The sequence below is a fragment of the Chlamydotis macqueenii genome, chromosome 15 (assembly GCF_036417535.1).
Source record: "Chlamydotis macqueenii isolate bChlMac1 chromosome 15, bChlMac1.mat, whole genome shotgun sequence".
NCBI classification, from domain to species: Eukaryota; Metazoa; Chordata; class Aves; order Otidiformes; family Otididae; genus Chlamydotis; species Chlamydotis macqueenii.
The window spans coordinates 4354822-4380565 of NC_141570.1; the positions used below are offsets into that span (position 1 = coordinate 4354822).

The window sequence follows — 25744 nt, forward strand, 5'->3', positions numbered from 1 at the left end:
ATTCCCTTTCTTAACACAATCTTCCCCAGTCTCCCCTTCAAATGCAAATTGGATGTGTGCTGCCCTGTGCACAAGAACTACGGTTAGAGAAATGTCACAAACCTCAGACTACCCCTATATTTCATTTCATGAGTCTGCAAAAAGGCGCACCAAAAGATACAGGGACGTTTTTTACATGCAATAAGCAAGAATCGGGTCAAAGTACAGCACTTTGGCTTGCGAAATGAGCATTTCCACGATACACCAATCAGCAATAATGAGTGAGAATCCTCTGCCACTCTCTCCTTGCCCGGCCTAGCCCCAAAAACCTAACTCAAAGACAGACAAGTCCTTGCACGTTGCATGTTTCAAACAAGTTTCAGAAACAATCACAAGTGGTGAAACTGCCAAACCAAGCTGGATTTTGATGCGAAAGGAGAAATCCGAGAGCTACCCTGCCTACTTAACGCTGAAGAAAAAGCTGTCGAACAAGCCACAGTGAAAGTTAGCTCTCCGCAAAACTTGAAATTCTTATTACTTGTCTGTGCTCCAGTGGTTTCCCCTTTTCAAAAGGAAGTGAGCTCACTCTGACTGTGGATTCAGCGAACATTTTATATGCATCAGGGGAAGAGGAAGTGCTCGTGTAGCTGGTGACATCTGCAACCTTTCCTCCAGCACATGGCTTGGCACATCTCCTCTAGCACATGGTCCATTATCTGAATTAAATGTGCGCAGGAACTCCCAAGCCTGGTATAGATTGTTGCTTTTCTTACATGATGTATATGCATCACACTAGTTGGCTTGTGGTTTGGAGACAAGGGTGATTAAAAATAATCACCGGTCTGTCCAATTGTGGGAGTTACCCGAGCTGTATATTCTGCCCGAATGCAGGAAGTAATGGATAACCAAGACAATGCAAAAGAGCCTGCAAAAAACCTGCCTTGGAGCTCTTCACTGGTGTTTCAGTTACATGGCTAGTAGTGCTACAGGAAGGAGGAAAGGCTGAATAAAACGGAGCAGGCAATATTTACACATCCTGTTCCAGTGACTGAATGCATCCACTGAAGTTAGGATTCATTCAGCTTCTTGCTACGTACCTTTAGAGGAAACGTGCAAGTTCAGATTAAACCCCAAGTGTTCTGAAACGGTGTTGTGTGGCTGTCCTGGAGCCCATTAAAAAGCACTCTCTTTTCTCAAGCCAAGTCCAAATGAAAGCCTAGCCAGCATGCGCACGACTGCTATAACACGGCTCACACACACTCTTCTGTCACGCTTTACCGAATAACAGCTCAATGCATAATTTATCTACTACATACTCTTGGAAAGTAGTTATTACACTATACATGCATAAAAATCAGACAATGAATTTAAATGACCTGTTAAAGGCCACAAAACAAGTTGGTGGCTAAGCCAAGATAACTGCAGTTCCTGGAGTGCAGGCCTCTGAGTAATCCATTATCAGAGCATGCAGCATGTCACCGAAATAATTTTGCCTAGTGAAAATAAGGAAAAAAGGAAATAAGGTTTAAAAAAATATAGCTTCTGAAACCATGGCAATTCAGCTTACACCTCCTGATTTACTAATCAAGCTTATAAAACAAGAGATGCAGAAGGATACCAGCTGATCTTTCATTATTCATACCGTTAATTTCATTGTAAAGTAGCTATTGACCCTTCTAGCAACAGTCGAACACGGGCACATTAAGTACCGACAGTTCTCGAAAACACAAATTTGGGTTCACGCACAAACGTGTACCAGTTTAGCTATTAGCACAGAACCCCACCAGACACTCTTCAAGCCCTGGTTCTCACAGGGCTTTGAGGGCTCGCTTCCTCCTACATGTCAATTTTTTTTTTTTTCCCCCCTGATAAAGACTGTGTATGTCAGCTAGCTATCCATGCCCTTTCAGTGAAAAAACAAACAAGTACAAGACAGGGTGTTCAAGCACACAGCCATTCTGGTGCAGAGATAAGCCAGAAGTAGCAGCTGTAAAATACGAATAACAAGACTGACCTCCATAGTACAACATTTACTATTTCTTTATGGTAGCTTTTTAAAATATACATATATTGGTGTGAACATAGTTGTTTAGACTAGAGAAGCATGTGCAAAGAAATAATTTCATTTTAATAAATACTAAAAACACCCAACCCTGAGGGGCAGTGCTGGAGAGAGCTGCTATTTGGAAAACAGAGTTAAGTTATACTAAAGGGTCATTAACACCAACTAGAAGATAATAAAAAGAAAACTAAACACTGTAAATTTAAACTCCAACTGAGCATGACTTGGAGACCAGGAATAGGCTCCTACGTCGTCTCTGCAGATCTGTTTATAATCCATGCACAAGCCACTCTGGGGACTAGATTACAACACATATATATGGAGTCACATTGATGGTCTTAAAACCAGGCAAAGCTACGTGTCTGTAGCATAGCTGGAACTTCATGTCACCAGTAAGGGTGTCGCCTAAAGAGGCTCCTCCAAGTGCAAGCTGCAGACCCTTAAAGCCACGTACCAAAAGGCTGTTCCGTAACTCCTGAAATTGCGAATCAGCTCTATCTCCCAAGAGGCAGAGTTGAATTTAACCAAACTACACATGGTTTTCACACAGCTTTTCAATGCCTTGAATCTACTAAGAAGAGACTTGGTGCTGCTCTGCCCTTTACGTTGTGTAAAATGGACAAGCTGCTTCTACCAATTTCTTACAACCACAGTGGCCTTTTTCTTTTTCAAACATGCAAGTCTGACTTTTTTAAAAGGAATTTTGAACTCAGAGCAGGAAGAAATAAGCCATGCCTGTGTGTAAGCCTCACAGCATGCTGCCAACCAACATTTTCCCTTAAAGCTGTACAACAGCATTCAAAACACACCTACAAAGGGCCCCTCCTGGAGATAAAACACCTAGCTAAGAAAACAGAGGACACATTTCTCCCTAGGAGTAAGCAGGAATCTTGCTTTGCAAAGCTGCTGAGGGTGCAGGTTTGGTTTTGTTTAACTAAAGCTCAATCCCTCTCTAGGCGGTGCACTTTGCAGAGGGAAAATAAATAGGCTGGAAAAAACCCAGAAGCTTGCAGGGAGGAACCTGCAGGGAAGCAAGCTGCAACGTAAACAGGGAGGGAGAGCAGAGCTGGGGGTCAGGAGGGCAGAGCTGGATCTGACAGTGGGAGCACAGGTACAGCCCCTGCCCCGCACCAGGGCGGAGGCAGGAAAAGGGGACCAGCAGCCACTTTCCAAAAAGGAAATTTCACCCTGCCCAGGATTTCCAAACTACAATAATTTTCCATGGGCCAATCAGGGAGGAGCAAGGCAAACACGCACCAAATTAGGAAAGTAAATACTGGAAAGGGGGAGAGGGAGGAGGAGAGCCCAGCTCATGCAACCACCTCCCAAAGCCAGCCAGGGGACTGGGGGGGTAGTTGCCACGCCAACCCCTTCCCAGCCCTGCCCTTGGGAAAGGACACTGTGCCCGCCTCACCCACCACTATGAAGCCACCAAGACAGCAGAGAACTGCCCTGAAAGCCAGATGGCCAGAATGCACAGCTACACGCTCCCCAAAGAGCATTCCCTTTCTCAGGCAGAAACACCCAAATCACTTCCCAAAGCGTGGCCCACAAGGTACAAGAGCTGCAAGACCCTGCTGAGGGAGGGGGAAGGCTGAAGGGTCTGAGCAGGGATGTTTACAAATGTGTCAGCCCCTCCTTTGCGAGAGGAACTCAGAAGCGAAAGGGGTTTGGCAAGTGAAACCTCAGATGTCTTTTGAGGTTTTCTGAAGACTTGGCTGGATTAGTTTCTGCTCAAGACAAACGGATGCAATCATTAATCATCCTTAGTAAACACACTGTTAGGGGCCGAGCACAATTCAACACTACTATTTCCACTTTCTCCTTATGCAAAAGAAACATTCTCGGGGAGTCAAATATCAATTGCAGGCATATGCCAGAGTCAAAAGATACAGCCTTCTGTTAGTAACAGAAACCACACTGTGCTGCTTTGCGCAAGATGACTGAATGGAAACTAACTACCATATGTTGGCAAAGAAACCATCCCCCTCACCTCCCAGCAACAAGCTTCATCTAAAAAGAGAAGGTTAAATATAAACTAAAAGCAGTGCCTGAACAGAAGAGAAAACCACAGCTACCTCCAGCCCCCTCTTTCTAGAATATCTGTACTGCACATCTGCACAGCTCTCAACACTGGGGGAAAAACCCAAACAAGCACCTCCAGACCTATGCAAAACCAAACTAGCTTCATTGTGACACTGAAGTCATTCTCAGCCATGTAAATTTGAATACTACTCACTGAATTAGTGCTGTGAGAAGATGTTTGCGTGTTATACCTTTTTACAAATGTACAGACAAGAAAACAACCCAAAAGCTGTTACTATCACCAGTTACACTCTTGCTATTCTGAGGCCTGCATGTTTTAAAACTCTAATACATCATCCTATACCATAAGTCTACTTTACTGTATAAAATGTATTGTACTTCAAGTAACAGCTTTAAAGTTAAAAGAGATTACACGGCAACTCCGTAACATCAACTCTTTGCTGAGAAAGAAGGAAAATACTTCAGATGGTAACTTGATGTTCAGGTTATTTCTGTTTCTATTGCACATTCATGGATCAGTTTACAAAACAGAATACTCACACAGCCCCTCAGTGCATGGTCAACATCCTACCCCTATTTCCTTCCATTCCCAGGAAACCACGTGCCAATGGCCACCCTTGCCCCTAACTTCAGATAACACTGGCACCACCCAGCAACAACAGAATATTATTGAGATAAAAATAAAACAGGCACTCCTAACATAGAAAGTATTTGCCTGCTTTCTTTTATCCATGCATATATGTAACGTTTGATAGATATTTCCAATTCCACTGCCAAAGACAGACTAGTAACACTATAATGTGAAACTAACATTCAAGTTCCCCTCCAATCCTTTGAGCTTTTAAGCAAAACCCTAGTGCCATACTTGTGGCCACCGTAAGAGTTTTTAGCAGGCTTCCGTCATTATGAACATCAGGTACTTAACCAGTTATGTCTAATGGGGCATTTCATGCACCGAGTATACCAAACAAAACAGGACTGACAGACTGATGTCAGAGAACACAGGTGGAGTTTCCAGAAAGCACACTTTGGATAGTTACCATCCTACCTGATAGTGCCTGTGGGGGACGGGAGGGGACTGACCACGCTCCGGAGATCCGGCTCCGGAATGTGGATCTTCAGAGGCGATATTTGAGGGTAAAGTGGCCGAAGGGGAGGCGATGAGGTTTCCTCTTTTGTGTCCTCTTTATGGTATAAAGATGTGAACTGGATCTTTATAACCGTGCTTGGGAATCGGAAAGTACATCTGTAAGGGAAAGAAAGGGAAAAAAAATCAGTTTCACACATGATACTAAACATATTTAAGTGTTTTTGTATGCAGCTGGTGAATCATTAATTCATTCATAGCACAGAAGTACACCATTCTCCATAGCATCTTTCTGGCCACTGTCCTGGGCAGAATTACTGATCCTTCACAAATCTCTGTAAACGTATCATAGTGTATCATGTATCACCTAGTGATTAGATGCGAGCTGAAGGTTTGGGTAAGTTAAGTGATTTCCCCAAGGCCATGTATTCCATCAATGGCTAAGCAAGATGCAGAACTACAATGACAAACTGTTGGGTTCCTGCTTTATCAAGGACTAGGATTTATCTTTTATTAGCTCCTGGCACATAACTCAGGAAGATACAAGTTACTAGAAAGTATCACACCACAAGCAACATGGAGCAAAAGAGAAATAAAGTCCAGACACAGCAACAAACAGCCTCCAGGTAAGACCAGACAGCACTATTTAAAGCCTGGCCTCTACATATTGTATAACTAATACCCATTTATATCTCTGCACATAATGCTAAAGGATCGTCTAGCAGGTTTCAGATTAATACACATTCATTTCGTAGTGCCTCCCTTTAGACAACATGGGTTATAGCTAGCACGGTGAGAACAGGGGCCTTGCAAGCCCATAGGGCCTAATTTTTTTCCCCTCTAAAAAACACTTCTTATCAATTGTTATTTAGAAAAAAATCCCCCAAAAAACAACAAACCCCACACATCTACAAGTGTCGCCTTCAGGAGATGCTGGGAAATTCAAAAGGAAATAAGCACTGACATTTTCCATATTTGAACCGAAAGCTTTCTAATTTATAGTGTCTACAACAGGCACAGGGCTGTAAGAGTGACTTCTGCAATTCTTCTTATTGCGCTTTAATTAGACAATAATGTGCAATCAATACAAACTTTCCAGGGATCATTTCACTGATACTAAGGTTAAAGCAGCAGGAAATAAAAGCCAGGTTTCAGCGTGGGAAAGGCCAGCGGAGCACAGTAATTGTGCTAGCCTCCAGCATCGCGCCTATAGAAGGAAATGAAGGGACTTGGGCAGTATTTTTCTAGCACTGTAAGTGCTAGTGTAGGCTGAACGTAATTCTTTCAACCCATGCATTATTGAATCCTGCCAGGACACAGAACAAGATGGCAAGAAGTAACTTCATATTTGTGACCACCTTATCTTATTGCCGCCATTGACAGAAATGCAGAGAAACATCCTATTACAGCTCTAAAAACATACTTTCTTGCTTTTGGTTCTTGCACACAAGCTGGTTCTGCTGTAAGGTAACATTCAGAAACCTGCTGCAAAGAGGGCAAAATTATCATTCAGGCACAGGAAGCTCATTTCCATCTCCCATCTCATCTCTCAAGTGAACTGGCTCAGCGTTCAGTGGACTCACAAGGGCTCTGCTACATACAGCAGGAGTTTGCACTGCATTTAATTCACTTCAGAAGTCCTGCCACCTGCACTCATTAATGCATTAAATAAGAAAATCATTGCTGGCAATGCAGCCTAATTGTGTTTATCTAACCCTTCTAAACATGGTTCCCTGCAGACCCAATACAAACAGACAATTCAAACCAGCAGTGTCCGTGCCTCGCAATGTTTGCCAGCAGCAGGCACACAGCTTCCTGAGATGAACCTGAAACAAGGCTATTGAACCACTACTCTGGATTTTAAGCTTTCATAATGCTACATGGATTTGCTGATAGAAAAAAGCAGAGAAAACATAAATTTGCAATGAGCATCACATGGACTAAGGCTCAATACCAGTACGAGCAAAGCTTCATCATTTCGTTGAGCAATGGAATTCTCTGCTGTAACACCAGGTGCTCAGCGTTTTTCAATGTCTGAGTCAAGGACAAATCAGTCCTTGTTAACAATGCAATCCCAGCCTGCTGCTGATCTCAACAGGCCTGACTGCAGAGCCCTAAAGCAGTTCTGCAGCACTGTTGATGCCAGAAGATCCCCGCTGCAGCTTCATACTAGTATGGAACTCTATCCCACTGCCACTTAACTCTTCCTTTTCAGAAGGATCCAGTAATGCAGGATCCACATCTCCTACACATTACTGCTTCCAGGTGATGGTGCAACTAACTCCTCAACTCTGCTATACTTACTGATGGTCTAACAATGTTAGATAAGGTGATACCTGCACCCAAACCACTGTGAGACAGACCCATCTGTCTGCAAGGATGGGCAATCTTAAGAAAATCTGTTACTTTTCCAAAATTGTGAGTCAACCTGAAACACAAAGTCTAAACTAACCCAGTAAATGTGTGCTGAAAGGCCAGTCTAACATTGCTTTTCCTTGAGAGCCTCCCCAAAGCTATCCAGTTCAGCCACGTGACTTACCCGCAATCTCAGACTGGAAGGAGGGAAGAGAAACAGGCTGGGCTGACTCCACAAGCAAACAATTTGTTGGCTGCTGTGATTTTGTTTTTAGAATGACACACTTCCCAATCCACTGAAGCAGAACCCAGGATATACAACTAGCTTTCACCGATTATGCTAATAGCATGTACATGGCCATTTTGCAGGGAACCAGTCCCAGAAAAATCAGAGAGTGGATATATGATGCAAGGGTGCTCGCAGCTTTAGAAAGCTTCTGCAGCCTGGTCAGTGCTGGCTTCCAGTATTGACACTGCTTGCAAATCCAAGGTGAGGGTAATTTATCTGAATTTATGGTTTTACTGCTGTAAAAACCTGGGACCCAAGAAATGGAAATGCAATGCAAAATAGATTGTAAATTCCTGCAGAACTCCTCCCCTCCCTCAGGGGTGAGAAGGTGCCTGGGGGATTAACGATATTGTTCCAGTCTCTATCCCAACCACCACAGCAATGCCAACAGTGACAACAGCACAGCCCCAGACACTGCCTGAAATCAGCATACACACACTAATGCTGGGGAGCTGTGTCAATGAGAAATCGGAAAAGCACGATTGCTGAATCATCTTGTCACAGGCAGCTCACTTTTCATTACACTGAACCTGAATCAGTTTTAATAAGCTTTTCTAATTGTTCCCTTAATTAACCTCTTTCCAACCAAAAAAGGATAAACTCAAATTCTATCAGGTAGTCCCATTCAGGAGTGAGGCACGTTAGCGCAGGATTTCAGCCTATGAGAATTATATTTCTACAGAAGATAAGCAGGACAAGACAGACAGCCCAAGCAGAACTGAGCATGCATTCCTTAAGATTACTGTATATATTTCAGGTTATTTAAACTGAGTTATACTATGTGATCCATGTTGCATGATTCCTACCAAAGATGCACAGCAATTACTACTACTGCTTAGCATTTCCATCATGAAAAAAGATCAATCTAAAAGCACAGATCAGACCCAACATAAAAAGAGTAACAAACTTAACTGGCATTTCCAAAGGTGCCCAAGAGGCAACTCCTGTAAGCACCTCTGAGATTTCCAGCTCATTAGAGGGGTAAATTAATGATCTGCAAAATCTCTTGGTCTTGGTACAGGCAGGAAGCAACCAGCTTCAGTTCCAGAACTGCTGCCTTTTACTCGATAATCTGCTACAGACAGGTACATCCTGCAATCCCTGGCCATACGAACTGTATGTATGGCACTCTCAGAGTTACAGTATGTTGCATACATCAATTCCTTGTGGTAAAGGATTCGCATTTCTCTAGGATGCCTTGCAAGACAGTGAGAATAGAAAGCATTTTTTTTAGTTTGCGTTAAAACTAAACCCACACAAACACACATACCCTCTCAGCTTCCATAAACTGCATAGAAACAATTCTTGCCTTATTAGATCACAGGCAGGAGAAAGTCAAAGAAAATGGATTGCTAGCTCCCTGTTGCACGCTTGAGTTCACAGACTCCACAGCACTCACTGAATGCACGCTATATATACATACATCGGAGACCAAGGGGAAGAGAAGGAGCATGCATGCCACACGTGGTTACAGTGATATAAAAGATGTTGCTAGAATTCTGTTTCTTTTAAGCAAGACAGATTTTTCCAAAAGTTTATGGTTTTGGACAACACAGCACCCATGCTATTAGGCATCCTTCCTGTGGTGAACCAGTGACAGTGACCACAAGCATCTCATCAATGTAAGGTCTGAAAATAAAGTGCTAGGAAACACTGCACTATACAAAAACAGTCACCCCTAAAGCAGACTTCAGGGAAAGTGGTTACGGGAATGAACTGAACAAAATGACTCCATAACCTGCGTGACTAAAAATCAGACGGATTCTCTCCCTTCTCAAAGCACCTTTTACTCACAGATATAAAGGAAACAGAGATGCATTTGCCAAAACATAGCACCAGGTTCAACAGAAGCTATTACAGTCACTGATTTCTTTGTTAGAGAGCCTTGAGTGCTGTTCAACACCAAATGACTTCTGCCAAGATCTGCCGCTTACGAGCAAGAAAACACTATTTAAAGAGATTTTCAAAGGAGATAGGAAACTGTACTGGATTTATGTTTCTACATTTACACTGTGGAAAAGGACAATGACAACATGGAGAAGACAAATAATGAAAAGCCAAGGTGAGACATATACAAAAATACACACACAAAAATGTATATCTAAAACCTGAAATTATATCTGTGCATATAGTGTAATATATAAAAACATAATACATAATATCATAGGTTACATTATATATAAACATCATTCCAGTTTATTATGCAAAAAGGAATAACCAGAAAAGTAAGCTGAAAGACTGTTACACCTGCATTGTCATCAGCAAGGTGGAACCATCTTTGTCTACTTTATCTTGCCATAATTTATGAAACCCTGTTATTCTCGAATGATGTGCGTATAAACGCACCAGTAGCATCTGTGTTACAAACAGTGCTGAGATGCAGGTTGAGTAAGGAACGTTTCATTAAATGCTTCCTTAAAAATAACACTTTGCAATTTGAATCAGAACAGTAACACAGTCCTCAGGTTTCATTCAGAAAACTTCGTTAAGCATGATTGTCTCCCTTTGCTGCAACTGCCACTTCTTCTTTTTAAAGTTGCAGGTGCTGCTACCACACCACTGACTTGGTATCTAAATCCTTCCCCCTCCCACATGATGCGAGGGGACAGTAGCCCAATTCTGAATAACGAGACAGTTATCTCTACAATCAGTCAATTCCCTGGATTCAGTAAACACAGACAGCCAGAGCTCTAATTACAGCAGCACGTGTTGTGATGAAACAGGACTAGGTCATTACTAGCTAAAGTTTGACCAAGGATGCCCACAAAAGCCCTCATAAAAGAGAAAAAAAAAAAAATCTCAAACAAGCCCCACACAACAGCTGTCACCCTGTCCCCTGTAACATCTCCAAAATCAATTTCTTCTTTCTGTGAATTACATATAATTGACCCAGAAGTATACAGTATTATTCCCATGCAAACTTCTAAAAACGTGTTGGGTTTCTCAGCTCAAGTGAGAATTTGCCATCAGTCATCTTTGTCAGGCTATTACCATTACCAGTTATTTCAAGGTACTTGACATGATTTTACTGGAGGGCAAGGTGGGCATTTCTCACCCTTCCAGTCAATGCATAGGAAAAATACCAAAATTTCAGGCCACAATCAATGTGCAGGTACTGTATGTAGCAGCCATTACAGGGAAGTGCCCCAGTTACCTCCTGTAGCTAATTTTCTTCATCTTCTGTAATCAGCTAAGGGATTAGAACCATATGCCTGCATCTATGAAAATCAAGTTCCCATTAAGTCATAAATCCACTCCCTATTCCCATAATACTTTGAAGCAGTCTGACAGGAGGTGCCTTGGACAACATAAAAGACTCACTGGGAAAGTTTAGGCACCAGTGCACCCAGTACCAAACTAAATTTGGTTAGAAAAAGATAAGAGTTTGCTTCACTTACCTGAATACGTATCTAAACACTGCAGGTCTGCCCACAGAGAGATAAGCAAACGGAGACAAGAATAACTACCTCAGATTGACATTTCTCCAAAAACAAGGCTGTGATAATTGCTGTGACCACTGCAGAACAGCTGAGCTGCAAACATGTATTGGCCAAGATTTGTTGCTTTATGATCTTGCACTCTGCCCAGGGACAGCAACGCTCTTGAAAACTTTGGCTTTTCCTACAGTAAGCCTCACAGCATTACCCAGTTCAAAACAAAACACTTCAACTGCAAAAATATTTAGAAGGGTTACCCCCCTCCCCATTTCAGTAACTAAAATAATAAAATCATTTTTTTTTAGGTTCGCAATAATAAACTAGACTCTTACTCTCCAATGTAAATAATTGTCAGAAGTGTTGTGCTCAAAATGATTATTTTGCTGGAACTACAGCTGTCTGAAGCAGCAAGGTGGGCAAAAACATGAATAAAAACCCACCTTTCAATCACAGGTGAATTAAAATGAATATTTGTTTGAATGAATGTTGTAAAACCATACAACAAGCTCTGAAAGCTGTGTGAGCTGTCACAGGAGATTAGGTACTATTTACTCCTCCTTTATTATAAAATAATAATAAAATCATCCAACATTTCCTGTTCCACTCCCTACTCTGGAATTTTTTTCCCCTAAATAACACTTTGTAAGCAATACCAATAAGAAATTAGTTATATCATCCACTTGCCTAGTGCCATCTGCATTCCAAATGAAAAAGTTAATTGCACTGAGACTCCAGGAAGAGTTCTGGAGGAACAATGACAAATACATTTTATTCTCTGAAGTCTAAATACACATTACAAAACAAGCATGTACCTATCACCATGGCAATTTAAAAGTCATTCTAATTCTTTTCTTTATACATCTCTTCAGGCTAGGGCACTCAGGCAGCATAACTGACAAGTTTTGAAGAGTGCTTGGTTCATTTTGGAGGTTACCACAGTCTTCGAGCAATAAGTTCTCAGCATTTGCCATTTCCCTTTCAATTGCTCTACTGATCTGACCAGATTTAACACAGAAATTCAACCTATGAAGTTCTTTATCAAACACACATCAGAGAAATATCAGTAACATGATGGTCGGTAAAACCATTTGTTGCATTCAAGAAGAGATAAGCAAAGGGTCTGCAAGTAAACAGTGAAGCCCAGAATCCACATTTGTTCTTCCTGGAATGAATCAACTCCATCTGAAGACAAGCACGTTGCCAGACAGCAGGAGGACAAGGAAATAAACTGCAGAACTCCCTGCAAAAATGCCTCCGGTGTTATCCACTATTGTTTAATTACAGGAAAAGCTGTAAAAGTCACCATTAGTGTTTTTAACATAACTGAAGGAAAATTACATTCAGAAAGTACTGAGACTATCTGCAAATAAAGGAGCATAGCGATCTCCATCGCTGCTGAAAAGCCGGAGCAACCCATTGAAATGTTTGATCATAATTATTCTGTAAGTCACAACATGAGTTTAGATCGAGAGGATTGGTTTCTAACCCCACAGGTACCCTGAGCTCACAAATCACCTGCACTGCATACTTTGTAGCACTATCACTTTATTTAATACATATGGTCATGTTTAACACTGCAGACACACAAAGGAGTGCATCTATCAGCTGAGACTCAACTGAAATTGTCAGTGTGCACAGGCGATTGAGCTCAGGTTTGAAATAATTAGTTGAATTCAAGAGAAAGTGGTCTTTCTTCTACTTCATGGATTTTAATTTTCTTCTGTTGGGAACTTTTTCCAGAAAAAGCACCAGCAACTATTTCCACTGCCTTGTTATGCCAGATGCACCAGTAGCTCAACTTCAGCGTACCGGGCTTCCTGGCATAAACCATCTCTTAGATAGCACTCCTCTACTAGAGCTAATGTAAACCTGCTTTTAGTAAAGACAAACTCACACTGAAGTAATCAAGAACTCCTCATACCTGAGCCAGTGGAATTAGTACCTGCTAGCCTGTAATTTCAGATTACTGGACAGATTTTCTGTCCTTCCTCTGAGATGCATCTGAGTTAGCTGGAAATCCTCCTCTTTCCATTGTCACCCTGGACTCACTGGGATGAATAACTGAACAACTGAGTAGAATTCTGTGGCTCACATGGATGGCCCACTGGTGACCCCCTTCTGCCTTAAAAATAATGTTCTCCTCAAAGAAATATCAATTATGCCACTCAATCTCATGCAGATTTATTTTAACAGAATCTAAATCTGTCTCTGTGCTGTAAAAGGCATTTCCTTTACCCCCAGCACCATTCCTTCCCCTCAGCCATTCTCTCTCAACATCATCCGCGTGCCAACAGTGCCATCCAAACAACTGCACAGCAAGTCAAACCAGGTAGCTGAAATAATAATTGATTGTATTTTTTGTTGGAGTAAGTTGTCAGGCAGATCAGACCCCTTAGCTTGCCTTCCACATGGCAACAAGCACCAACACAGGGGTGGTGGAAGGGACAAGTATCAAGGGAAGGAAGGAAAGGAGGAGATAACAGCAGAAATGTTGCAGATTTATGACATATTATAAAAAACAAAACAGAGCATGTAACCACAGACTTCGATTTAAGCATCACATGATCCAAACATTACCTTCTCCTTTCAGGAAATGAAAGGCAATTCATTCATTTTGAAAAAAGCTCTGGTCTTTATCAGATAAATCACACATCAGCCACCAGGCTGATGCTCTAAGGCTGGAAATTTTCAAAAGTTCCCGAGACAGAAGAGTCACTATTTTTTTGAATCAGTTTCATTACTTCAAATACAGAGTCACTCAGCTGTACGCAAGAGGACCCAACAAAGATGAAAAATGTCTTCTGCATTCCAACAAGTGCCTCCTGCAGCCCCGTACCCATGGCAATTCTCCCATAGCAACCGGCAGGTCATGTTGGCAGGAGCAGGAGTGGGTTTGTGGTTGTCTCACATGGGGCACGCAGGACCTGCATGCTGCAAAATAAGTGCTTTTCAGTACCTTCATGCTTCTGGAGTTTATTCACTGACTGTCCTTGAAAAAAGCAAGCACAGTAAGATGGCTGGACAAGGACAATGCTTCAGAAAAAAAAATTGCCATTTCTCTTTGTCACAGACAAGACCTGCTCCTTATATTCCTTGCTACTGCTTAGCTGGAACCATACATGCAGTAAAGGATTTTTTTTCCCCTGAATGAGAAGACACTACAGGTTATACTGGGATTTGCCTAACACTGCATATTACTATGTTTAAAATGAGGTTTCCAACACAGCCAGACAAGATTTCAGATGGGCAAAAAGAGCGTGTGCAGGCAAGTGTATCTATTTAAAACAAATACTACCAGCAGCATCAGGCAAAACCACAACTTATGAATAGCTGTATCTCTTAAAAGCACTAAGTAAATTAGCTATAATGAATGTTTCTATTGAGCTCAGTTGCACAGGGCTTCCCTTTATGCCATTTCATCAAGGTTCAAACCCATTGAGAAACACTTCCACACACCAGCAGATTTTCAAATAGGTATTTTTGCAAATTCCTTTGAAGACAGTAACGTTCACAGGAAAGTCTGGGCAAACTCTAGGATTCCTCTCCTTGCCAGCACCACACACAGACATATACAAAAGTTATTTTTTGTTTCTTCAGTCCCTCCAGTGTCCACAGACATCCCACCTCACCGTGATGATGAATGGTGAAGTCTTCACCATTGCCCATCCCACGAAAAGGCAACAAGAGAAACTGAGCCAAGCAAGTGGTGGAGGAGGAGGAGTGTAAAAACCCCTGGGCTGATCAGGAAGGCTAAAAAGGAAAAGAGATACCTGAAGCCCAGCTCAATGAACATCAAAATGCTGGTTTGGTTCATATATCTTCTGCAAAGTGCACAGGAGAAGATGAGCACTTTTTTTTCAGGCTCCAACAACTAGATGTTGAAAGCAAAACCTTCAGCAGAGTTTGCACTGATACCATGCTGTAAAATTTCAACAATCATTTTATTCTACACATCTTCCATACAATTTCTTATCTAGCAAGCCTTTTAATTGCTTGCAGTCGCAGAGCAATCAAAAAAATCAAGCAACACTACTGACACAAACAGCGGCAGTTAATTTTTTTCTCAAGTGAGAACATTCAAGGCTGTTTCATGCTCGAGAATTAGTAGTGAAGAATCAAGAGCTGTATTTTTATTTTTACATCCCTTACATCCCTTCAATAATGTTCTGATTTACTCTTTGAAAATTATTTGAGACATCAAGCACAGCTTCACTTCCAGATTCTCCCCTTCGAGGAGTAAAGCACTGTACAGGAAAGGAAAAATCAACACAAGATATTGCAGTTGCCATTTTTTCAGTAATGAAATACCACAACAAGGTCAGGGAATAAATTCATGGAGTAGCAAAACAGCATCTCCAGAGCAGGAAAGAATATCACTGAAACTGCTGAGAAAGGTGTTTCAATCAGCTAGAGGAGAGGCAGCGGGAATGATAGGAGGTTTCCTCTGGCACCACCACCCTGCCTTGGGAATTTCACATTATGGATGAGTCTTTTCCAGGTTCCACAATCCCCAGCTTTGCAGGATTGGCCTTATAGCAATCCTGCTTAGTTCAATGCCAAAAAATCCTACCAGAATCTGCTCCAATCTCCTACAGAAAGCTATCAGAGTGCAAAGTGCCAGGGATGTGCATTTTCAAAAATGACCTTTCTGAAACTTTTCCAGCAGAAACCACTGTAAGCCAGCTAGTGATGTCTCTTCATTCACTTTAATGTCTGCAAAAAAAGCTGAAGGATATTCTTGAAATGCCATCATTATCACTACTTATTTACAATTTAGCGCAACACCAACCAATCCGTATCTGGCTAGGGATGAATTCACTTATCTATTTAAAACATAGAAAACCCCAACTGTAAACACTGATGTTAAAATTAATCCAGAAAAATCCTGACAATTATTTCCAGACAGATTATAAATATGTAAGATGATCTCAGAAACAAAGCCTTGGTATAATCAAAAAGAATACCAACCATTAACTGGCTTTGATAAAAAATAGCATTAAGGTCAATTTTTTGAAACTTGACCCAAGGCATCTGTTAAAGCCCACCAGAAAGACCACCTTGTTCAACATGTATGCCAAGACAACACGGTAGTCACTTGGTGCTAGGCACAGAGAAACAAAGAGGTGGTGCTATAATTGTACCTCACTTAGTTTCACATTTCAAAACATCGGAGTCAGCTATAAAATATGCCATTCACTCCAAACCAGGAGCGTTGGGCACACAGCTCACTATCAGAAGACAAATTCCTCTTCCCCTCCTGAGTGCTCCTATTCCTTTAAAAACAAGCAAGCTGCAGCTCAGCAGCACGTAGGGCAGATTACATGGAGTACAGCCAGTGCGAAGCATCGCAAGATCTAATTCAAGTCTGCCAACATGCTAAACATCTGAGCCTAGAAGGTCTTACCTACACCCACAAAAATCAGATGGGATTTTACATCAACACAAATTAATCCGCAGCATCAGTGACATCTATCTTTTAATCGATATTGGCTGTGGTTTTTCTTTGTCTGACTTTTTTTTTTTACTAAAGCCTCCCAAGAATGAATTCTAGCCCCACTTCTACCACACCATTACAGAAGCTGCTCTGTTCCCCTGTGCAGTCCTTACTATAAACAACATCAGGTCTCTGTGCAAACCGTTAGGATACGGTGAACTTTTTTCTATGTGTTATATGGTAAGCCACGTCTTAAGCCACCACTGCTCTGCCAGTCAGTTAAAGTCTATCTCATTTATTATGCCTCTCAGTATAACAACAACGGAGAAAAACTTCGCAGTTGCATTCCCAGGGATGTCAGCAGCTAGCTACCTGCAGAGAACATGTAGTAGGCTGTCCTTAAAGTCTAAAATTAACCCTAAAGCTGCTGTTTATTCTGAAGCTTGGGAATAGGGAGGTGTTTTAAGAGTCAGAACGAGCGGCCTGACATAAGAAACTTGATACGAAAGTTTGCCACTGAAGAAGTGGGCTGGCACAAAGAGCAGAGGATGCTTTTATTTAAATGAGGTTGGCTGCCAGCACCAGAAAGTTTCACTATCAGCACTGCAGACGCCTGATATCATCTGCAACACACAGCAAGCCTATTATGTTATTTTGTTGTGTGTGTGCTTGTATACATAAAAATAATGAGCTCAGAAACTCTATATAACACACAGCAGCCTGCGTACCACTGCTACTCTCATCAGGTGTTCTAGCCTGTAGAGGTCTAGATCCTATCTTAACCATTTCTTCACCAGCCAATAAATATTTGATTTCCAGAGAAAATGTAAATTATGTGCAACATTTGGGAGAAGCGTGGTGTGTGTATCTCACTTTTATCAAGTCTTGTAACTGCAAAAATTCCTTTTCATGTTAGGCCAATCAATCTGTTAACTTTTTTTTTTTTAGTATATTGTCAGTATTGCTTTTTTTTTTCCCTAAAGCCTGAAAATTATCAATATCTATGATTTAAAAATAAACAAACCCCAACATGCTACATATAGACTCCTTCAAAAGCTAATTCAGTAGCTATTTAACAGCTCTGGTTTGTATGCAGCTAACAGGGGACAGGAAACAAATTGTTTTAGCTTTAGAAAAGATCGTTTTGTTTTTTTTTTTAATGAACGTACCCTGTCTTTAAATCTGATCTTTCTGTATTTTAATTTGAATTTATTTTCCTAAATAGCGTTCATCTTCCAATCTTCCATTTTGAACCTCCTTGCCTTCCATATAACACCACTGTCTTTTAAAGGGTACATGTCTTTTTTTTTTTAAAAAAAAAAAAAAGATCCCTGCTTAAAACTCCTGTAGGTCATAACCTGCACGTTTCAAAGCCTGATCTCTGTCCCTGGAGATGTGCAAGCCTTTCCCACCAAGAGAAAACTAGCGGTCCTCTGCTCAATAGCCACTGGATGTTGTCAGAACCCTAAGCTCCCAGAGGAAAGAGTGCATCACCTGCATACAACTTCCTTGCTTGAGCTTTTAATTTTATTTTTAAGGAAAAGACTGTGCTGACAGGCATCAGTCCCTTGCCATCGTGCTTTTGAACAGCAGCCTGACACACCACAGCTGTCGCAGTGACACGTGTACAACTTCAGCAACATCCCTATCAGCTGGAAGTAGACACAGATGACCAGCCAGCCACTCCCTCCTCCCAGCCTCCTTTATGTCAATAAATCTTAACCTGGCTGTTTGAGCAATGTTTAATCATAAACAGTTTTGAACATGCTCCAGCATATAAACAAAAGTGAGTAGGAGAAATACTGAGAATCCAGTACCAAGAATCACTCACCATTTGCTCCTGAACCAGGTAAGAGAGCAAAGAAACAGGGAACTGTTAAGGAATACAATACAAGCACCTGGCATTGATTTAAAACAACCACCATGCAACAACATTAAAGTATCCAGAATCATGACCACAGAAGGATTTCAAGGACTAAATGCATCAGCACTCTTGGTTCTCTTAAAAACAAACAAAAAAGAAAAGTTAAATTGCTTAGAACACCCACTTAGATGCATGGAAATAAACTACCCTCATTGATCTCATCCCACTGCCATATACAACACAGTCATCTTGATTCCCTTCTGTGTTGCTAATCAAGCTAAAATTAACTCCTCTCCTCCTGCCTAGCACACGTGCTAGCGTCATGAAAATCAACACAGGGCCAGGATCAATTGTCTCTCTCCACAAGTGCAGCCCACCTTGCTTACATGGTAAATGTGTATTCAGGACCTCTTGTGGGATTTTAACTGCATTCATCACAGGGCTGGAGAGCTGTTTAGACTGGGTGACAGAATAAGAAGCTCTTACAAACCATATCCTACCCTTCAGTTTTAAAGCAGCTCCATTTTTGATCCCAATGTGATGTTTCAAAGGGAAAAAAGCCAAATCAAAACAAAATCCCAACCCTACCAGACAATACCATTAAACAAAGCTAAAGTACAGATCAAATGGGCAGAACTATGGAGTGGAAGAGAAGCTTAAAAAAAAAAAGCATTCTGTGGAGATAAATATTCTTCAAGTGTGTGCCTGGCAGCAGTCAAGGTTTTATGCTATTAAAAAAATACAATACACACCACAGCGACAAACAAGGTTATTCCATCCACCCCCATGCTACCTTGCTGTCCCACTAAGTTAATTCAAGCGCACAATGAAAGGCAATTTGTATGAAACAAAGCAGGATGATAGTTATTTCTATATTCTGCTGTCACCACCCTTGTCCTGCACCTGTCCTTCAGGAGGTGGTGGAAAACTCACCACTGTGAGACAGAAACGGCAGACAGTGCACGCAGTCTTGGATGAGGAGTAAGTTTCGCTTGGCCCTTGCCAAGGGCTCAGAGGTGTGGTGCATCTCACCTTCCTGTAGGACTTCTCACATCCCACTTTCCTCAACCCTAGGGGAGCACTGCCAAACCACAGCTCTCGCCTCCAATGACAGCATGCAGCCCCTGGCTGCTTCAGGACCCCTGGATCACGGCTATTCTGGCAGCACCAGGCAGCGGGCACTCACTCTGACATTCAGTTTGTTTTCCAGAGATGTCACAGATGTTAGCTCTGTAACACACACGTTTGTCCACAGTCTTTCTGTGCTAGGAAAGGCTGCCTAGTCCACATTCATGACATGCTAAGTTCCCCCCCCTCACCCCCCAAGATAAACCTTAAGACAAGAGCCTAAGCCTAAGTCTGGCTTCCATTCTACCAGAGCAGAGACCACAAGAAGTGACTCAGCAGAGCATGGCCACCACCAGCATCTCTCACCTCTTCCCTACTTCTGCGAAATTAAAGCACCCTTCTGAGAGGCTTTCCAAGGGTCTGTTGCTCACACTGATCTTGGTTAAAATGAAAAAGGTCAATATTCACTATTTTCCTTCTTTGCTCATCTTGGCACAAACACTCAACTAAGTATGTTTCTCCCTCAATCATAAACCACAATTAACACCTACCTGCGTGCCAAAAAAAGCCCCACCTGCACCTACGCTCTGGGGAACTTCCCTGTAACAGCTTCTACAAAGAGTTCTGTTTTCAATAAGAAATTAAGCAGTACATCGAGAATTAAATATGTAGTGACAGCATGGAACGAACTGCAATGCCACAGTTGGCCTCTGCCAGTAGCACTGGTTATTAATTTCCATACCTAACTCAATACCAAGCATTTTAAAACTTTGCTCAACTGCTGGGGAATTTCCAGCTTGCTGCAGATACTGCCCCTCTCGCCACAGAAATCTGGCCATGGCTGCCACAGGCAACACACAACTGGTTCTACTCCTATTTTCATCCTACCTCCCATCTTCTTAGGAAGACTCTTCCTTTATCACTACATGTATCCAGAGCCTTAGGAAATTTTTATACCCTGGAGAAGGAAGAGAAACTAACAGTGTGAAAAGATCAGTTCATAAAATCTCCTAATAACCACCAGAGAGAAGCACTTGTTTCAGCATCTTTGTTGGATACACTACAGCAGTTTAATTCTCATGTAAATCTCATTTGCAGTGCCATCAACTTTATTCTAATGGGCCATTTGTCATTGTAGAGTTTGCTTTCAAGGAGCCAGCGCATCTCCTTGAAAGGTCTCACAAGCTACCCAGAACACTTTCGCTTCCAAATCTAAGGATCTACCTATAAATACATTAAGTAAAGGCTGTGCAAAACAAGATAACCTCTGTAAAGTTCAGGAAAAGATCCCAATTCCCAGAAAAACCTTGCGTGTGGGATGTTACTAACCTTTGAATTCAATCAGACTCTCTAAGAGGGCTGTAACACGCAGAGCATGGCTATGATGTATTTTCCTTTGAGGCTGGTTCAGTTCATTTAGAAAGTGATTTGAAAGAGCTAATGTACTATTTATGTACATTACAAGAAGTGATCCATATGGAGTAAGACTTTGCAAAACGTTGACTCAAGTCCGTCCACTCTCTCTGAAGACATTTCACAACCCATTCAATACCCAGTAGAGGAAGCCAGGATCACTGTTTTAAAAGTGGCTCTGAGGATAATTTAAATGTTTTAAAAGCTGACATCTTCTGGACTCGCAGCCAAATTAATGTTTGGGGCAACACAGAGCATCTCTCACACAAATGTCTACAAAGTGACATCCACCTGCAGCCTCCAAAATACTGACATTGAAAATACAGGTTAGAAGAGAATACCAGGCCTAACCTTCCTTCCTACTAAAGAAAAAGTAATTTTACTGTGATTCTGGAGAGGGAGAAGATGTACTGGACTGGCTTGTGAAAGATCACCTAGTAGGACATGCCTAAGACTACAAATAACGTAAAACTATCCCAAGATTATCAAGGTATTTTAAATTCTGCCAGCATATATGACTGTGCTGAGGGGTTTCTTCCTTGAAAGGAGTTTAATCGACTAAAGCATCAATGACTCTTGCAAAACGACAGCACAATTGTAAGTTGCTGCCACAGTGGTTTCATTATTTTTAAAGCAGGAAATTTTAGAGAGTTAACTTGTCATATTACTGGCATATTCTAATGCTCCCCTTCCTTTGCTTCAGTATAGTATACCTGATCAGGGAGTCATTTTACTTTAACAGATGTTTCTTACCTGGAAACCTCACACAAACTGTAGAGTTTGCAGTATGAGCCTTTTTGGGAACAGGATTCTAGCCCTTTTCTGCTACTGGTGTTCTTAATAAGAATTCTCATACTTGCAATACTATCTGGTGGAGCACAAAGCAAGATGAAACTGAGAAGCAACTGTGAACCCCTTGGAGAAGAGGATGCACATCCCTGTCACCAAGAGACCTCAGATTCAGAATCACTGTCCAACAAAACAGTTTTGTTTCCCAAGTTCATTCTGTGGCTCTGTTTGCAGTGAAGTGCTGATCTGGAACACTCAATTGTAAACTGATCACGTGCAGATCTAAACTACTCAATTGTGCCTATTTCTGACAGCCAGTTTGCATGTGCCTTGTTCACACAAAATACAAAAAATGCTAGCAACACTTATTGAACCACTACACATTAAGAATTTTCTCCTGAGAATTTATGTGCCTGAAAAAAACTTCAGTGCTTGCCTTAATATTTCATAGAGAAAGATGTTAGCAGCAAAGCATGTGCCAGCCCTTTGACTTCCTTTGCAAGTCCTCACAGTGCTAAAAAGTTTCATTATGGCTTGTCTCATTAGACAGTGTCTGAGGGAGACATGGTAGAGGAGCGATAGTAATTATACAGCTGAATGGACAAGACAGAGGCAAAGCCATCCAATTGCCAGGCTTGTTGACAGTCAACACCCCTTTACGCACGGTGGGCAGGCAGCCAATCCAAGGTACACCATGTTACACAAGCCATGAAACAATTAAAAAAAAAAATCAATAAATAAATAGCAGCTGGCACTTCTCCCACACCAAGAGTCCACACCTCAAACTAAATATGAAAAGCAAAAACATTTTTGGTCTACCCATCAGGTGGAAACAAGATTTGCTTTCAGTGTCTAGTCCTTTTCTCCTCCCACACAATCAGGAATGAGTGTTTAAGAGTCCATAGTTCTTATGCCCTCGAGAGAGGAAAGGCCTTCAGTTGCTCAAGAACAATTCCTTTAGCAAGTGCACAAACTGGCTCTGCAGGGAGACCAGTCCTGCTTAGTCAGAATGTTGGTGGCTTCCGTATGTGGCCTCAAGGGAGAAAGAAGATTAAAACAGTTTGTGTGGGAAGACTTCCCAAAGCTCTCTTCAAAGTGGCACAAAGCAGAAAAAAAAGGGGTTACAACATTATAGCCCCTTATAACATTATATTTCAGAGATATGGGGAGGGACATCCTTTTCCACAGTGCTTAGACCACCTCTGCAAAGTTTTCTTGTCTCCTCATTCTATTCTAAAAGATGGAGTAGATTGTACTTGTACATGAAAATAGTCTGTTATGCTAGAAGATTCTGGAAACAGTATAGTAAGTGGTAACACTGTTCTTAAAATTTTCTTCCACTTGCTGTCCGATCATAATCACATAGTATATATTAACAGAACCAAAGACTGTCCATCTTTGCTCCCTTAGCTAAGGCAGAGCTCCCAATTAATTTCCACATTATTTCTCCCAAACTGTCAAGATGTCCTCACAGAACACGACAATTACATATCTGGTACATTTAAAGGTGGGAGGAAAGCCACCAACGTAAATCACACATACACAACAAATGAGAAGCCAAGAAATTAAACTTGCTTTTAAATTACTAAAAATAGATTGAGTAGGGAGGGAGTGACTATCAATCAAATCTTAGAGTTGCTGAATATTCAAAGAACAGGCTTCTAATAAAGTGCTCTCTCAAGACTGCTTGAAATTTTTATGATAAAAATGCACAAGGACATGAAAAAAGGAGCAGCAGGATAATGAAGAGAAAAATACACAAGACAAGTGGCTACAGAGTATTAATTAGGCCATTAAGATCCTTAAATGTTTTACTGTCCAATAAAATATGTATCTCATAAAAATTAAGTGCCATGCAGAAGGAATGCACACATGCATTTTATTGAGCTGCTCTGAAGAAACTGAAGATGTGAATTACTAGCAAAAAGCATTCGTGAACAAGGGCAAATATACATTAGTAAAATTGTCTCTGTACTATGAAAACAGAATATACTAATGGATGGAAATTTTCACTCACATTTACTTAAGTGAGAGATTCATCTGCTCTACAAGCATCTCGGTCTGCTTTTGTAAGGAGCCTGCAGTCAACTGAAATAGGGAGACAAATACTTGAAAAAACTATTCAGTGATTAATACTGAATTATTGACTGAAGTGAATGCATTAAGACCACACAATGATTTGTACTCACGATTAGTCGATTAACCAAGTCTAGAAGTACATTAAGATGTCTTTTCATAGCCACCTTCAGGAGACAACTGCTCCAACCTTTTCATCTTACAGATTTGTTCAAAACATCTCTGGCTCTCCATGTTTGCTGGTGTCAATCCTGCAGTCTGGCACATCAGGGCCCACCAGCCTCTCCAGATACATAAACCAACATTGAAAAGCTACCCAAGTTTACCAGCCAGAAAGCTCGAAACAAGCTCAGCAATCTTCTTACAGCATTTGCTGCCTGTCCTAGACATACGCAATCGCAAGACAACAAAGACCTCAGCCACCCAATACACTGCAAATTAAGATCCACCGCATATTTAGCTTTCACACTTTTTCTTGGTTGTTTTAAAGTAGTAAACCTGAAGTGGATATCCCAGGTCTCCAACCTCAGGAAACCCTCAGGAAACTGCTGGATGCATAGGGATCAAATCAAACACGCATAAAACAAAGCTGTGTTAGGTATGGCTGCATGTGAGAAAGGCTTCTGTGCTCTGGACTGCTATTAAGAAAAAGGAGAGGAAAGAATCTGTACTGAAAGCAAATGAGATAATTCTTCTCCCTTTTCATTAACATCGCCAGCTCAAAAGCACATGATATTTCTTTTTTAAAACTACATTTCCGTTTGGATTGGGAAGGGAAAGCTGGCTCATCCACACCTAACCAGCAATGAGGTGAAGCCTGGTCTGGTAAGCATCCCTTGGCTCTGACTACAGAACACCCAGACGCTGCCTGCTCAGACACTTACTAGACCTAGAAGGAGCTCAAAGCAAATCAGCACATGTCAGGAGAACTGATATGGAGCTGAGTGCTAGCAGAGATCCACTCCGAATAAGAAAACCAGCTGTAGGTAACGGTCAAATCTCATGGTGGTTTAACAAGCACCTAACCAGGCTGTCCCCCTTTTGCTACCGCATAGGATGGAGTGCAGCCCTCACCCAGTGCAGCTGAACGCACTTGCCAAGCTCCACACTCTGCAATTGCTGCAAAAACTGTCAAGAGCAGACAGTAATTACTACACATAGGCCAGTAATAAGACTTTATTTGCATGGTATAAGTAGCAAATTCAAGTAGTTTCCTGTTCTTTACCAACATCCTGTTGCCACATCTACTCCTCCAGGAAACTGCAACATCGAGCAAGAGAATTTGGCATCCCACAGAACAGCTCTGATGCCAAATGGCTATCGGAGCACAGTTACTAGGCACTTGCTTACAAAGAAAACAATCACATTAATCTGGCTGTCATTTATGCTTTCAGTTATTTGATGCAAGACTGTGTGCCATTTTCTGGAGGGGAAAAAAAAAGTGCATTATTTTGATTTGTTACCAGAAGTCAAAACAGACATCCTGCAATGAGGATGCTCACACAGCTGGCACCAAAATAACTAAGATATGAATTACTATAGATTTCATAATTTTTATTCCTGTTTTTTGTAAAAGCAGAGACTCTCACACCCGTTCATCCCCTAGATTTATATGAAAACACAACCAGTACCAACTGGCAGAATCTTACAGTCAGCTAAGCATACATGTCATGATTGAGAGTTTGTTAACACAAAGAGGTTACACCAGCACAACTTGAATCTACATTTCAGCCTTTACAGCTGAGACTCTGCACAAGAATGCACAAGACAAGTGTGGCATGTTCTAGTCAGATTAATCTTTTCATAATCAACACATCAGCTAAACCGAACCAAGCCTGGTTTAAA

General features: G+C 41.5%; 1 protein-coding gene across 1 annotated transcript in view; it reads right to left on the minus strand.

Annotated features, from left to right (window-relative positions):
- Positions 1-25744, minus strand: part of FOXK1 (forkhead box K1) — a 47298-nt gene that overhangs the window by 16058 nt on the left and 5496 nt on the right. Inside the window, exon 2 of the mRNA XM_086760098.1 lies at positions 5136-5333. Coding sequence (XP_086616224.1) covers positions 5136-5333 — 198 coding nt within the window. The remainder of the gene's footprint in view (positions 1-5135; positions 5334-25744) is intronic.